The 15,497-nt window shown below is 47.0% G+C and overlaps 1 protein-coding gene across 6 annotated transcripts in view; it reads left to right on the forward strand.

Annotated features, from left to right (window-relative positions):
• Positions 1-15,497, forward strand: part of DMC1 (DNA meiotic recombinase 1) — a 1,265,506-nt gene that overhangs the window by 1,180,117 nt on the left and 69,892 nt on the right. For all 6 annotated transcript variants that reach the window (XM_078683618.1, XM_078683629.1, XM_078683640.1 and 3 more), the window contains one exon: positions 14,023-14,139. In XM_078683618.1, the coding sequence (XP_078539744.1) occupies positions 14,023-14,139 (117 nt within the window). The remainder of the gene's footprint in view (positions 1-14,022; positions 14,140-15,497) is intronic.

A 15,497-nucleotide genomic window follows, 5' to 3' on the forward strand; every position in this document is an offset into this window, starting at 1 on the left:
ATGAGGTAGCCTCCTCGCACGCTCATGACGAGCCCAGCTCGTCATGAATAATGGGTTTTTTAAAACATGAGCACAGGAGGGGAATTTCGCTAGCGCTCATGTGGTTAAAAAAAACTCACACCAACCCCTCCAGTTCAACACAGCACTCATCTACACACTCCCCCTCCAGACTGGTGAGACAGTTCCTCACTGCCCCTGACTCTCAACCTGTACCGCTCTTACTGAGCACCAGGCACCATACTCTGGAAACTGGGAATGGGACTTCACGCACTGGACACATTTAAGCTGCCACCACTGGATCCTACCATACTGGGGAATCCAGACACACACACACTACACTCAGGGGATAACCACTCTCCCAAGCAAGCCATTTCTCCTCCATACACCCTCTCTTACATCTACCCACACAAGGACAGGAATAGGGATTGGGCACTGGACCTAGCAAGGGATTCCTAATCTATGGGAACCTCCCCTTCTACTGGCGTCCCGCCCTGTCATTTTCTCTCATCTGCCACTAAACATAAAGCGCAGGAACACCATCTGAAAATGACACTCTTGAGGAAAAACAAAATCAAAAACAATAATCCCAAACATGTGACTATCTGAAAACTGCAGAGTTTTGTAATGTAGCCAGTTGTCGCTGTGGCACTGCGCAACTGGCCTTGTTGGGGCTCCCCTTCACCCAACCATCCAGTGCTCTGCAGAAAAAGGTTACATATTCAACATAGGTACCCCCCAGGAATCTTTGTACAACCCTTGAACCTCTGTCTGTACAATTCAGGAGTTAACCCATACCTGGTCATCAAAGCTTCCTTCATGTGGGGATAAGAATTATAGACTTCAGAGGGCAAATGTAGCAGTGTGTCCCGCCCCTCACTAAGGAACCGCCCCCACAACCCCGCTCCCCAATCTCTCTCAGGGACCCGGTGGGAAGACATCGCTACCTCATAGGCCTTGAACTACTGCCCTATGTCATCATTTTTAAAATATTCTTTCACCACATCCTTTGGCATGTACACCCTTGACTCTACCTGCACTGGCGATGTGCTGCCACCAGAGGGAGTATGCTCCAAACTTTTGGCTTTTAGATCCATCTCCCTCAATTTCATCTCATGCTCCATTTGGATTTTTTGCTCTTCCAGAGCCATCCTTTTGCTTTCCAGCTCCAGCTGGCCATTCAATTTAAGCTTTGCTAACTCAATTTCGTGGTCCATAGGTTGCCTGTCTGTCTGCCAGCTCCTCTGGCGACAGGCATCTGCCAAAGCTATGTACCCTCTCTGCTGGTTCAACTACCACAAGATCCTCAGGTGCATTCCTTGATTCAAGCCAGGCTTTCAGTGCCTTGTATAGATCTGCCTTGGTCTTGCATATTACATGCGGAGCCTTGAACTTCCTGCAGAAGCTCTTCAACTCGGATTTCTTGTAGCTGTCCAGTTTTGCCTCTTCCAATTCTACCTTTACCACTTCATAGGTTTCAGATGCTGCCCTTTTTTATGCTGTTTGAGCCAGGCATGACTTTCAAAACAATTTAGCTCCCTCAGCAAAGCAAACATCAAAAAGAGTATGTGGCTGTGTTATTGGACTGAATTCACTATGTAATGCTCAATAATTACTGTATATATATCACAAATGCAAATTCGAAATCCTCACCGCTGCCTCTAATGTTAGATTTGGGGGTCTCTGGTTGGCACAGGTATGCACTTGTGACAAACAGGAACCCTCTCCTCTAGTCAGGGCAAGGGACTTACTCCTAGAAATAATCCCTGCTCACCCTCTAGGTGGCGTGGCGCGAGCAGACAAGGCTAATCTCCAGAGCGTTCAGAGTTAAGCATTTGTAATAACACACAGTAACCAATTGACACACTACAGATGGACACGAGGCTGGTTTTATGTAAAAATATACTTATTTTATATGCAGGCTTAAGTAGGCTTAATGACAAGTTCCAATAACTCTAAGGAAAGGTTCCACAATACTAGAGGCAACAATCCGTTCATTTAGCAATGTTCTTAACAAGGTTGGGCGCTTCGTGCGGTGCGAGCAAAAGGGCCTTGCCGAGTCTCATGCGCCTCGCGGACACTTTAGTCCGAGGCGCGATGTGTGGTATGAGGCGTACAGCGATGCTGGTTTCACACAGGGGGACGAGTCGTAGCACTCTCGTGCGACGCGTACAGCGTTGGAAGGAAAGGCTTTACCAAATTGTACTCGCCTCGCGGACACTTCCGTCCGGGGGGTGGCGGACAGTACGATGCGGTCACAGTACCTTTGTTCTTTGTGGGGGGTTCGGGGCGGACCGTGCGGTGCTGGTCAGACGTCCCACGTCGCGGTGCCTTCCTTGTGTTGCGAGGTACGGCTCGGGCAGTTGTCACGGTACGTTGGGTGACGATGCGTTGTAGGGCGCAGGCTCTTCTCTGCAGAGTCCGCTCAGGTCCTGAAAGGGGGGGAAGAGGCTGAAGGCGATGCAAGCGGCGGTGCGATCCCAAGGTACGGGACGTATCCAGCCGCACTAAACGGCGCAGCTGCTCAGTCACAGTGGCGGGGCACGTTCAGCAGGACGCCACACGGGGGAAGGCGAACACAGGGCGAGGTTCGTCTTTACATTGCGAACTACGGCTCGGGGGCCACAGAATCGCGGTGCTTGGACAGGACAGGTCTGTTCTCACGTTGCGAGCTACGGCTCGGTTGGGCAACAGTCACAGTGCTCGGGCCAGGCAGGGCTGGTCCTTACGGTGCGTACTGCGGCGCGACCACGCAGAAGTCGCGTTGCTCGGTGGGACAGTGGTGCACAGGCTCACAGAGTGCGCAACGAAGGTTCACAGCGCACTCAGCTTTCCTCAATCAGCGCTGCAGGGACAGGCAGCACAACCAGCAGCTTTTCCTTCAGGGGAGTAGAGCCCAATGTTTCTGGGGCTCAGTTCAGGGGGCAGGCTCACACGCAAGCCCTTGGAGATCTTTTTCAGAGATTGCACAAGTAAATTCAAAAAGTCTTTCTCAGTCTTTTCCTCTCCTTCTTGCAGCAAGGCACCCACCACAGGCCAGTCCCCCAGGTCAGAGACAGTAGTCCTCCATGCAACTTTCCCAGGTCCTTCTCTTCGGGCAGAGGTTCTTCTTAGCGCAAACAGGATCTGATTTCTTAGGAGCAGGGCTCCTACTTTTATACACAAAATCCTTTGTTCTTGCAGGCCAGGGGGGCCTTTGCCTAATGCAGTCCAGTCCCTGAGCACTTTTTTTTGCAGACTCTGGCTTCTCATTTCAGTGAGCAGGGCAGGGACATCAGACGCTCCGCAGGAGGTGGATTCGTGAAATCTCCAATGGGGTTAACCCAGTATCCCTAAGAACCTGGGCAGTTAATCAATATTACAACAATTGGTTCCTTCGGGTGTACCACATTTCTTTTTACTCACTCATAGTTATATGTAATGTATAAAGTAAAATCAGAATCCAACACCAATCATGTATTTATGCACTACTTTATGAATTATAGTCATTCATAAATACTCTTTGTAATTTTCAAGAAAGGCTGTACAATAAGTGAAAAAAGTGCAATTTTGTGACATTTAGTGCTCAGTGCTGGCGGCGCAAAAGTGAACAGGAACTATACAGTACTTATATACAAGGAAATATACAATAATTTAACTTCGGTCTGCGCAATTACACATATACCACTGTATACTACATAAGTCAGTTTTCAGCACAGGGTATTGAGACAACAGATCCAACTATTCGTCGACGTTTCGACCCTCTAAATGCGCACATGTGGCGTCAAACACGGGTCTTCATCAGGACTGGGAGGGAACGGGACAGCCTTCAGATGAACTGTTTAGGTGGTGTAGCTTGAATAGCTTGAACTGCGTGTGTCTGTCGGTGGTGCGTGGAATGCTCCCCCGACGGTTATTCTTATTGTCGCGCTGTGCCCACTTTTATCCTAACTGGGTATTTTGGAATATTCTTGTACCCAGTCGTGCTTCACCATATAGTTTGAAGAGCCAAGGGATTCCACTCTTACTCGATTTCGAATGCTGGAGGAGAATCTCTTCCTTCCTAGCGTGGTCCCAATAACATAAAATGCACGGTGCATTTTATGTTATTGGGACCACGCTAGGAAGGAAGAGATTCTCTTCCAGCATTCGAAATCGAGTAAGAGTGGAATCCCTTGGCTCTTCAAACTATATGGTGAAGCACGACTGGGTACAAGAATATTCCAAAATACCCAGTTAGGATAAAAGTGGGCACAGCGCGACAATAAGAATAACCGTCGGGGGAGCATTCCACGCACCACCGACAGACACACGCAGTTCAAGCTATTCAAGCTACACCACCTAAACAGTTCATCTGAAGGCTGTCCCATTCCCTCCCAGTCCTGATGAAGACCCGTGTTTAACGCCACATGTGCGCATTTAGAGGGTCGAAACGTCGACGAATAGTTGGATCTGTTGTCTCAATACCCTGTGCTGAAAACTGACTTATGTAGTATACAGTGGTATATGTGTAATTGCGCAGACCGAAGTTAAATTATTGTATATTTCCTTGTATATAAGTACTGTATAGTTCCTGTTCACTTTTGCGCCGCCAGCACTGAGCACTAAATGTCACAAAATTGCACTTTTTTCACTTATTGTACAGCCTTTCTTGAAAATTACAAAGAGTATTTATGAATGACTATAATTCATAAAGTAGTGCATAAATACATGATTGGTGTTGGATTCTGATTTTACCGCAGGAGGTGGAGCCAGCATTGTGGTGACAAGTACAGTCCAGGAGTACTTTGTTGACAGTCTTCCCCTCTCTCTTCACAAGGTGCAGGGCAGAGACATCAGGCGCTCCCCAGGGGGCGGAGCCAGCATGAGGTGGCAGAGCACAGCTCTATTCAGAGTCAAGTGGCACTCCCCCCACCCATCCTGGTGTAATCTCTCTATTCACCACCTGTCAGCCCCAGACTGTCTTTTGGAATTCCCCAACCCTGTCACACACAGAAACCAGACAGCAGATACACATCAGAGCAGAGGCGGGCTGAAATGGTTAGGCAAGCAAATACTAACTTTCTAAAAGTAGTATTTGCAAACACAGGATATTAAAATAAACTTTACTAAAATATGTATTTTATTATTCTGAGTTCAGGCATACTAAACTTGACTTTCTACCATGTTCCCTGAGCCTGCTGGGATTATAGGGTGTAATAATTCCAGCAGCCCATTCTGGCCTATGAGAACAGGTAGCCTTACAATAGTGAAAAACGAAAATGGCTGTAATTCACTATTAGGACACGCCACACACATCAGGGCTTGTCCTACCTTATACTTACAATGCACCCTGCCCTTGGGCCTACCATAGGGGTGACTAATATGAAGTTAAGGGAAGGTTTAGGGACTGGCAAGGGGGTTGCCCTTGCCCAGTCAACATGACAGTACCAGACTGCACGCAGGTTCTGCAATGGCAGACCCTAGACACAGTCAGCTGCATTCCAGGATCAGGTTACTAATAAACCCAGCGCGGTCGCTTTCACTTTCGCTACTGCGCTTGTTTTCCAGGCCGTTCTCTTTTAACCACAACCTTTGTATGACTAGCCCTGCATTGTTACGATTAAAAAGCCTTCATTCAGATGAGTGTGAAACACCACATCTGTTTACGGGGAAGAGAACCTGTGCATGTCCGCAGCTGATACCAGGACAATCAATATCACAACATTGTGGTTTACATTTAAGAATACTCAGCCAAACACCACATAAAAAACTAATTTTTTGAGATTCATATCTTTATTTTAAAATCGCCTCTATTTAAACTTCTGTAAATATCAGCGTTCCTTGTTATGAACACACACTTATAAGGTTGCCGCCACATTGACAAGTCAAACTCGTTGATTGTAAAGAGTCCTATCTCGTAATTTACTAATTGGTGTGGCTTTTTAAGCTTTACACAACAGGTACGCCAGATAGGAGACTTGGCATCTAACACAGACTTCCGCTAAGCTTGTGTTCCAACTTTCTTACAACCACGCACATTCTGGTTAAGCGTTGATGCAAATAATAAACGCGCACGTATATCCAAAAGGTGCGTTTGTAGAATTGAATTCTGAAACCATTGTTTCCAGTCACCAACGGGAATGTAAATATATCAATTCCCTGGGGGAAACACTGTAAACCACATGTGATTTTTTTTATACCGGTGCACTCTGGTAACCATCTGTTACAGTTTATTTATCGTTTCTTTACGGTGACAAGTTTATACCGCCGAAAGTAATTAATTTACATATGTATCCTCAGATATGCGCATCAAAAGACTATAAGATTGTTTTAAAATCTCTATTACGAAGCAAGGGATTTGTTGCATTGAAAAATCTAACAAAGCGGTGTGATATATGCTGAAAGCTACTGGTGAGCATAATGTTATAGTGAGAATCTTAGTACATCGCAATTGTTCAGCATTCGGGGTATTTTAAACAAGCGAACACCAAATGAATTACAGATCTGTGTAAGCTTAACACCATCAAGGAGCATATCGTACACATTGAAAACTTGTCTCTGCAGGAACCACTTACTCCAGTATTGGAACTTTCGTAGATTCCCATAGCTTGTATCATTCCTGTCGTAGGAATGGGAGTCTCGGTAAATAAAAAATACCATAGCAGTAGGTACAAAAGAGAAAGAAAGGCCTAGGCCTCATCTCATTTTGTAACATAACCACCTCTTTTTGTAAAAGAGACCAAAATAATGCAACAACCACTCAGATTAGCCTCATCCCATAGAACATTCCTGAGAGAGCCTCAGATTTTCTACCGCATGTTGTGCAGGGGAGTCTCCATTGAGCTCTGCCCAAATTTCTCTTCAACTTCTGTGTTTCAACTATTATTCTTCAACTTCCATTTTTCAGGATGTCTGACAAAGAGAAGAAGGCTTTATTTAAAGCCTGTGCCACCTGTTCATAAAAGAGGCTTTATGTGGAGGACAAACATAAAGATTGTATTAATTGTTTGTACCCTGACCACAAGGCTACTGACTGCAAGATCTGCCGAACCTTCTCTTCAAAGCCCTTGAGAGACTGTGAGGGTCGTCTAAACACCTGGCTGCAAAAGTTAAAGTCACGAAAAGACCCTGTTTCTAGTGACAGTGATGATGCCTCCTCTGCGACATCTCCTAGGAGATCTTAAAAATGGGGTAGGTCTTCACCTTCAACTTCTTCTGACCCCCCTGCCAAGGCCTTACAAAAGACCTCTGATAGGTCTGACAAGCGCAGTCCCGTCAGATCTCCTCACCGAGGTGTAAAGGAGAGGGAAGGACTGATTTCTGAGGTACAATCTGTTATGAAAATGAGCCATGGGCCTTCTGTTTTGCCTCCACCCTCTGAGAAACTGAAACTGTTAAAAAAAACAGCTCCCATCCCGCCTGAGGGGAAAGCTGACAGGAAAATCCATCCGTCGACGACGACAACATCAGGTCCATCAACGACAGCATCAAAAACTCAACCGGCGTCGACTTTGGCTCCGTCGACGGGCTCAACGACGAGAACTTCATCATCTCCATTGCCTTCGTCGACAACGGCCTTGTCGACTCTGCAACCTGAGATAACTGTTACTATGTCGTTGACGCTTATGATGACTACCTCTACGTTGACGAGGATGACGACGATGATGGTGTCGACGGCGACGATGTCCACGGCTTCCAGCGTGGTACTAATGACGGTCTCGACGACGGTTCCGTCGACGATCGCCCTTTCGACGGTCCAATCTTCATCGACGGTGACTCCGTCGACGACCTCGTTGACGATACAAAAAGTGGCAATTTCGATAAGAAGACGCCAGATTACCCCGGAAATGATATCTCCTCGGAGAGTGACACCACTGCCTCCGGTGCTCCTATTGGAGGAGGAGTTTTGAGAGGAGGATGACGGTCCTTACGGGGATGCATATAGCCCATTCTAGTTAAGTGTAAAATATCAGGACTCAGACTCTGAGGACTATTATATGGAGCAACAGCAATATCTGCCGCAATCTAGGTCTCAGGAACAGTCGCACCAGGGCATGGTGGCCATGCCGTCTTCACTCATTGCTGATCTCCAATTCATGCTGTTGGATTACAGGAAAAGATTTCCAACTCAATCTTCCGGCCAACAGTCAATGTAAGTGTCTCCACCTCTACCTCCGCTCAATCTTCTGGTCGAGTTGCTCCTCCGCTTCCTCAAGCTCCGGTTCCGGAGCCAACGAAACCTCAACAAAATGTGGTCACAGTTCAAGATGACTCATCAGATGATGACCAGGGCACAGTTTCAGTCCCAGATCCAGATAGGGAATGGGACGAGTACATTATTCCGGTTCCCGCTTCTCCATCTCTAGATCTGGCAGACTCTCCTACAGCAGATATTGAAGGTTTTCACAATTTGATGGAAAGAGCTTCCAAACGTTTCGATCTTCCCCTTCCATCAGTACAAACAGAGTGTTTTCTTTATCATTTCAAAGAGCCTTATAAAAAGCCTGTCCATTCTATCCCAATTGTGGGCCATGTCTGGGATGAGGGGATAAAAGTTATAAAATCTCCAGCAACTGTCCTGCTGGTTCTTCCTCGACTGGAGAAAAAGTACAACGCTCCAGAAGATAGCCCCGCTTGTCTGGTCAGCCAGCCGAAACCGGACTCTGTAATTTTTCAAGCGGCCCAAAGAAAGTCGAAGAATCCGTCGGTGCCCCTCACCACACTGCCGGATAAGGAGGGTAGACAACTAGATAATGTCGGGAAGAGGTTCTCTTCTATGTCCAGCCTGCTGGTCAGGGCTGCTAATGCCTTGGTGATTCTTGGACGATACGATCGCCAGATGTGGTGCGACCTATCCCACTATTTAGACCAACTACCCGAAGACTCGAAGGCTGACGCCAAGAAAATCCTAGTGAGGGAAATTATTGATTGCCCAATGGACATTGCAACTACAGCTTTCTGCTCTCTGGCAGGAGCGGCAGTCCTTAGACAGCAAGGCTGGCTTTGGGCCACCTGGTTTCGCCCGGAAGTCCAAAATAAAATCCTGGATCTGCGGTTCGATTGGGAGATGCTTTTTGGAAAGCACATGCACGATGCGCTGCAGGATATAAAAAAGGACACGTAGACTGCGAAGTCCCTTGGGACTTTGCAATACCACAAAGTGCCTTTCCGTGGAGCGAGAGGAAGAGGTTTTTCTTCATGCAGGGGTGGATACCAGCAGCAGCGCTATTCCTCCTATTCGCAGCCATCTCAGAATTACAGGCCCCTGTATTCTCAACGTCAGGGCCAATCGTCGTCTTTCTCTCGCTAATCCTCTAGAGGATGACAAGGGACAGGGGAGAGATTCCTCTAAGCGCCAATAGCGGCTTCCATGCTCTGTCTACTGTTTCTTCACCCCCTGTAGCACCAGTGAGGGGCAGGATATCACAATGCCTCCACAACTGGCAACTCATAACATCAGATCGGTGGGTCCTTAATATCATCCGGTTTGGCCATACACTGGAGTTTCAACACCATCTACCCTCCAGAGCCCATCGCGCCACGGAATCCAAACATCTACACCTTTTACGTTTAGAAGCTCACCAACTACTTCTCAAAGGAGCGATAGAGCCAGTACCTCTGTCTCAACGAGGCAAAGGATTCTATTCCCGGTTCTTCCTCGTTCGCAAGACCGTAGAAAAATGGTGCCAACTTTTAGACCTGAGGGAGCTCAACACCTATCTCATAAAACTCTTGTTTCGGATGGTATCCCTACAGGACATTTTCTGGCTCCTCAATCCAGGGGATTAAATGGCCACCCTGGATCTCGAGGACGCATACTTCCATGTTCCCTTCCACCCTGCTCACATGAAGTTTTTATGCTTTACAGTAGCCAAGAGCCACTTCCAATTCAAGGACTTGCCTTTCGGACTCAGATCTGCGCAGCGGATATTCACAAAGGTCTTAGCCCCAGTCACAGCGTTTCTCAAAAAACAAACGCTAGAGGTTTTTCCTTATCTGGACGACTGGTTGGTGAAAGCACTGTCTTCTCAGGCAGCATCAGAAGCCGTCGACAGCTGCATTAAACTCTTCAGTCATTTGAGACTTCAACTCAACAAGGAAAAGTCGGTCCTCTGTCCTTCCAGGACGGCCACGTTTCTGGGGGCTAGTCTGGACACAGCTTGTTGCACAGCTTTTCCATTAGAGGAAAGACAGAAAAAATTGATCACCTCCGCCCGTCGATTGCAAAGAAGACGGACTCTCTCTGTTCGCCTTTACAAATCTCTTCTAGGATCAATCTCATCTTGCATTCCCTTAATTCAGCATTGCAGGCTTCGAATGCGCCCACTCCAAGAGCAATTGGACTTGCAGTGGCGCCAAACAGAAGGCTCTTTTGACGACAAAGTAGTCATCACTCCTCTTATGAAAGAAGCGGCCAGCTGGTGGATGGTCAGAGACAATATCTCTCAGGGTCTCACCTTCACAGTCACTCCAACTCCTCTGATAATTACCACAGACACCTCTCTAGAAGGCTGGGGGGCGGTCTTGCAAGACCTTCAAGTGAGCGGCCGCTGGCAGCCCGAGCAACGCATTCTCCACATCAACCTACTGGAGCTCAAAGCGATTTGTCTAGCTTTACAGGCTTTCTTTCCGAGAATCCGAAAATCCACCGTCCTGGTCCGTACGGACAACACGATGGCCATGCATTATGTGAACAAGCAGGGTGGAACAAGGTCTTGTCTGCTGTCCAAGGAAGCCCAGGAGATTTGGGAGTGGATAATCCATCACCAAATTTCGCTTTCGACTGAACATCTTCTGGGTGCAGATACGCTGAGTCGTCTCAAATCTTTGAGTCACGAGTGGGAATTGGACCAGTGCACTCTGGAGAGAGTTTGTAATCTTTGGGGCACTCCGTCCATAGACCTGTTTGCCACTCCAGAGAACAGGAAATGCTGGTTCCATGCAAGCAGGGAACACCATCAGGGATCATTGGGGAATGCGCTTTAGATGGCCTGGTCAAGCGCCTTTGTTTACTCCTTCCCTCCCATTCCGCTAATTCCAAGACCAGTCAGGAAGCTCAAAGCAGAGCCCTGCAGAATGATTCAAGTGGCACCGGCGTGGCCCAGCCAGTTTTGGTTTACAGAGCTTCTCCTGCTCTCCCAGGATCATCCAATTCACCTCCGTTCAATTCCCTCTCCATTGATGATGTCCCAGGGCCAAGTGGTACATCCGGACCCGAGCTCGCTTCAGTTGACAGCGTGGCTCCTGAGAACAGAGAATTTCAGAGCTTGAAGATCCCTCAAGAATGTAGAGAAGTGCTAGCTCAGGCCCGCGCACCAAGTACGAATAAGACCTATCGTTCGAAATGGAAACGTTTCTGCCTGTGGTGCCGCCAAGAGAACATTCATCATTTCTCTTCTGCTCGTCATCAAATCTTGCCATACATTTTTACTCTGGCTAAATGAGGGCTCGCCCATTCTTCTATCAAGGTGCACCTGGCAGTGATCTTTAGATTCAGGCGAACATCTTCTGGCCCTTCCCTTTGGTCTACAAGAATCGTTAAACAATTTTTAAAAGGACTTTTTAGGGTTTTTCCTCCAGTTAGACCTTTGCCACCCATGTGGCAGCTCAACTTAGTCCTTGCTCAACTCACGAGACCTCCTTTGGAGCCAATTCATAGGGCGGACCTTAAATTTCTCTCATGGAAGATGGCCCTCCTTCTCGCTTTAACATCAGCCAGGAGGGTTGGAGAACTTCAGGCTCTCACTATTAAGGATCCTTTCTTACAGTTTAAAAAGGATACTCTTATCCTGAGGACAAATCAAAAATTCATCTCAAAGGTCCCTTCGGATTTTCATTTGAATGAACCGGTCATTCTGAAATCTTTTTTCCCTCGACCGACAACTCCAGCGGAGAGGTCTCTTCATTCTTTGGCTGTTCAAATATGTTTAAAATTGTATCTCCAACAAACCAAGGGCTTCAGGAGATCTTCTCAGCTCTTTGTCGCTTTCAGTACACCTCGTAAAGGTTTTCCCCTTTCGAAGCAAGGAGTTGCAGGATGGATTGCCAGCGTGATCCACTACTGTCACCAAGCGGCTGGTAAGCCCCTAGAAGGGCGGGTCCGGTCGCACTCGACAAGATCAGTTTCATCTTCTGCTGCTCTTTTAGCTGGAGTGCCGATCAAAAACATTTGCAGGGCAGCTACATGGAGCAGTGCCCGTACTTTCACAAGACATTACTGCCTGGACTCTTCCACGCAGAGTGATGCGGCAGTGGGACAGGCAGTCCTGAGGAATCTCTCCCAGTGAACGGTGAGCTTTCCCTTCTAACCCTCCTTCTTGTTATTGGTTCGCACATTTTGTATCTGATGATGTTTACAGACTGATGTTTTGGTAACTTGTATTTCTTATGATTATATAGACACAAGGTTATTCTATGGTTTATTACACAAAATGTGCGTTTTTTCTAACTGCTAGCTATTCTGATACAAGCTATGAGAATCTATGAAAGTTCCAATACTGGAGTAAGAAAACAAGTTACTTACCTGTAACTTTGGTTCTCCATTATTGGTAACTTTCACAGATTCCCATGCGCCCACCCTCCTCCCCTGGGAAAGCTCAGCCTTCAGCATATTCTGTTATACTGTTCCACAACGGTTACGATAATCTGAGTCTCTGAGGTTCTCTCAGGAAGGTTCTATGGGGTGAGGCTAATCTGATTGGTTGTTGCATTATTTTGGCCTCTTTAAACAAAAAGAGGTGGATATGCTACAAAATTAGATGAGGACTAGGCCTTTCTTTCTCTTTTGTACCCACTGCTATGGTATTTTTTATTTACCAAGACTCCCATTCCGACGACGGGGAATGATACAAGCTATGGGAATCTATGAAAGTTACCAATACTGGAGAACCAAAGTTACAGGTAAGTAACTTGTTTTCATCTATTTTATTTCTGGCATCATTGCTTTAAGCAGTCCAGCAGCAGGTCTTCTTTTTTTTTTTTTAAACCTATCACCACCCCCTCACTGTTTCTTTGACCATCACATTCTTACTCTGAGCTCCTCTCCGGTTTTGTAAACAGGCCTGTTAATCTTGTTCTTGTCTTGTCACATCTGCATAGCATTGTCCCGCTCCCTCCCTCAACCCTGCTTGGGTATTTCGTTAAGAGCACTTCACACGAGTGCTGCATCCTTGCTACGCCGCTCACCAGGTTAACATTTTAAGGTCTGGAGCAAAATATCAAACCTCAATTTCTTGGTATAAGTGTCAGGTCACATATGTATTAGCCATTCTTTAAATTGCAAAGCACTACTAGGCGCTTTTAATTTGAAAATAATGACTAAATTGATGGCTGGGATAATGGCTATATATTGACCAGTACTTGATGACTTTACTGACCAGTTCTTGTAATGGTATCAATCAACAGTGCACATGCTTAACATGGGCAGATACTGTTGGCACAGCACTCAGTATAATGTGCTGCATGGCTACACACTTGTTTGGGCCAAAAGGCGATACCTATTGGCTATGCCACTGCTTGTTAAGTTTTGTCTCCAAAGATGCTTTTATAATTTTCCAGAACTTTTTTGTTCGATGAATCAGCAAATAAAAATAAGAAAAAAAAGGAGTTGAAATGTTGAGAATATTTCATTAAACATATCTAGGGCACGGCTTGGGAGAAGGTAATTATTCTAAGGCCCTCATTAATAGTGGACTGGAAAATCGGCATGATTTTCTCCACCCCCAGAGTTACTAATAGCAGTGGTAGTATCAGTAGCGCGTGGCATGGGTAAAGTCTGCCCCATAATGAGTTGGACCTTAACGTCCTCTAGGAAATTTATAATTTATGGGGGAATTGGTAATTCCGGGTCCGATTACACTAATAATTCCTCATTTTCCCCATCACTTTCAGATAGAGATTTCGGCTGTTTTCACTATTTAAACTTTTTGTGTGAAAGTGTAAATCATATAATTCCCATGGGGCCAATAACTGATGGTACAGCCAATGTAACCTTATGGTGGAGCCAATGTAACTGTATGTTTCTGTACTTGTAAATAATTCTGTTTCATCATCCTTTTCATCCAGCTTCCAAGCCGACCCGAAGAAGCCTATTGGCGGCCACATTCTTGCCCATGCTTCCACAACTCGGATCAGCTTGCGAAAAGGCAGAGGCGAGCTGCGAATCGCCAAGATTTATGACAGGTAAGACTTTCGAAGAGCAACTCTTCTCCTTACCCTCAATGTTAGTGTATGAAAACCTCTCTAGGGCCTAGGTATGAAAGGGGGAAGAAGTTACTTTCACCCATCATTCTAAAGCAGTTAATTTCTGAAAGATGAGTCGCAGGGCAACACTATTAAAATCTTATATAACCAAGGGAAAGGTCATTTTTCTTCGAGATGAGAAAACAACAAAGAAGTGACTACAACTGTGACTACAAAAGTGACCGAACAGTTAACAACTTTAAGCGATGCTATTAACTCATTTGGTAAACCACCACACCACAGACCACATCATGTACATTGTGGCCTGTGGTATGGGTTGTCAAATGACTTTTAAAACTTGTTGGAAACCATATGAAGGTACTGGATTTTGGCATGTTTAAGGAAGTGTTCAAAACGTGGAACTCCACAGCAGTCGTCTTTCCAATTACAGACAGTACAGGTGTTTAAGTGAGCAGGTCCCGATAAATGTAGTAACAGTTATATGTACACAGGATGATCCTAAGTGAAGTCGTACGTTTGATTACCATTTTGCCTTTCTTACTCCTATTGTAGGGGCTTAACAAAACCTAATGGAGCCTCCCTGCAAAGTACATAGACGCCCGCTGTCACGTATGGCCCACAATCTACCACTTTTCCCCTCCTGCTACAAAGTCCTGTATATTTTGAAAATCCTGATAATTAAAAAAAATGCATTTGGGGGGCGTGGCTAGCAGCCGGCGAGGATGGTCGCAGCCTAACGAGGCTCCCGACCCCTCCGCCCGATAATCCGGAAATGAATCCTTCACCTGGCCTGGGATCCCCGCGAAAGTCCAGGTGATCCCAGAAAATACATCAGTGCCTGCTCCGGTTTGTGCGGCGCGTCGGTGGCCGCACCGAGTGGAGCACAGTTTGGCAGAGAAAACACGAGAGACCGAGGCACAAGATGGCGGCACCCGCGAAGCCGACGCCGGAGGGAAGGCTGTGACACTGGCCCTGACGCTCGACTGCAGCACACAAATTGATGCCCGGAAGACCTGAGGAGAGCGGACCGGCTGGTGAGGCCTCTGACCCCTACTGTCGGCGAAACCGGGGCCGCACTCCGCGCTCCAATAATCCCGGCGAGGCTCCTCCCTACCCGGGAGGCAGGAAATCGACCCCCCCGGCTTCCCGAGGCCTACTGCTGCTGCGGTTGCCGAAGGGCGCTCCGGGGACCTTTCCGACGATCCGGCTGAGCTGGGGCTGCTGCGACGGGCCTCCGGCGGCGGGGTCAGTGGAGCCCGGCGACTCCGGGGCCCCCTAGGTCTGACTCCGCTACGAGACGGCGACCCTGGAAGCGGCCATCTTACCTCTGCTAGCTG

The sequence above is a fragment of the Lissotriton helveticus genome, chromosome 1_1, assembly GCF_964261635.1.
Source record: "Lissotriton helveticus chromosome 1_1, aLisHel1.1, whole genome shotgun sequence".
Classification (NCBI taxonomy): Eukaryota; Metazoa; Chordata; class Amphibia; order Caudata; family Salamandridae; genus Lissotriton; species Lissotriton helveticus.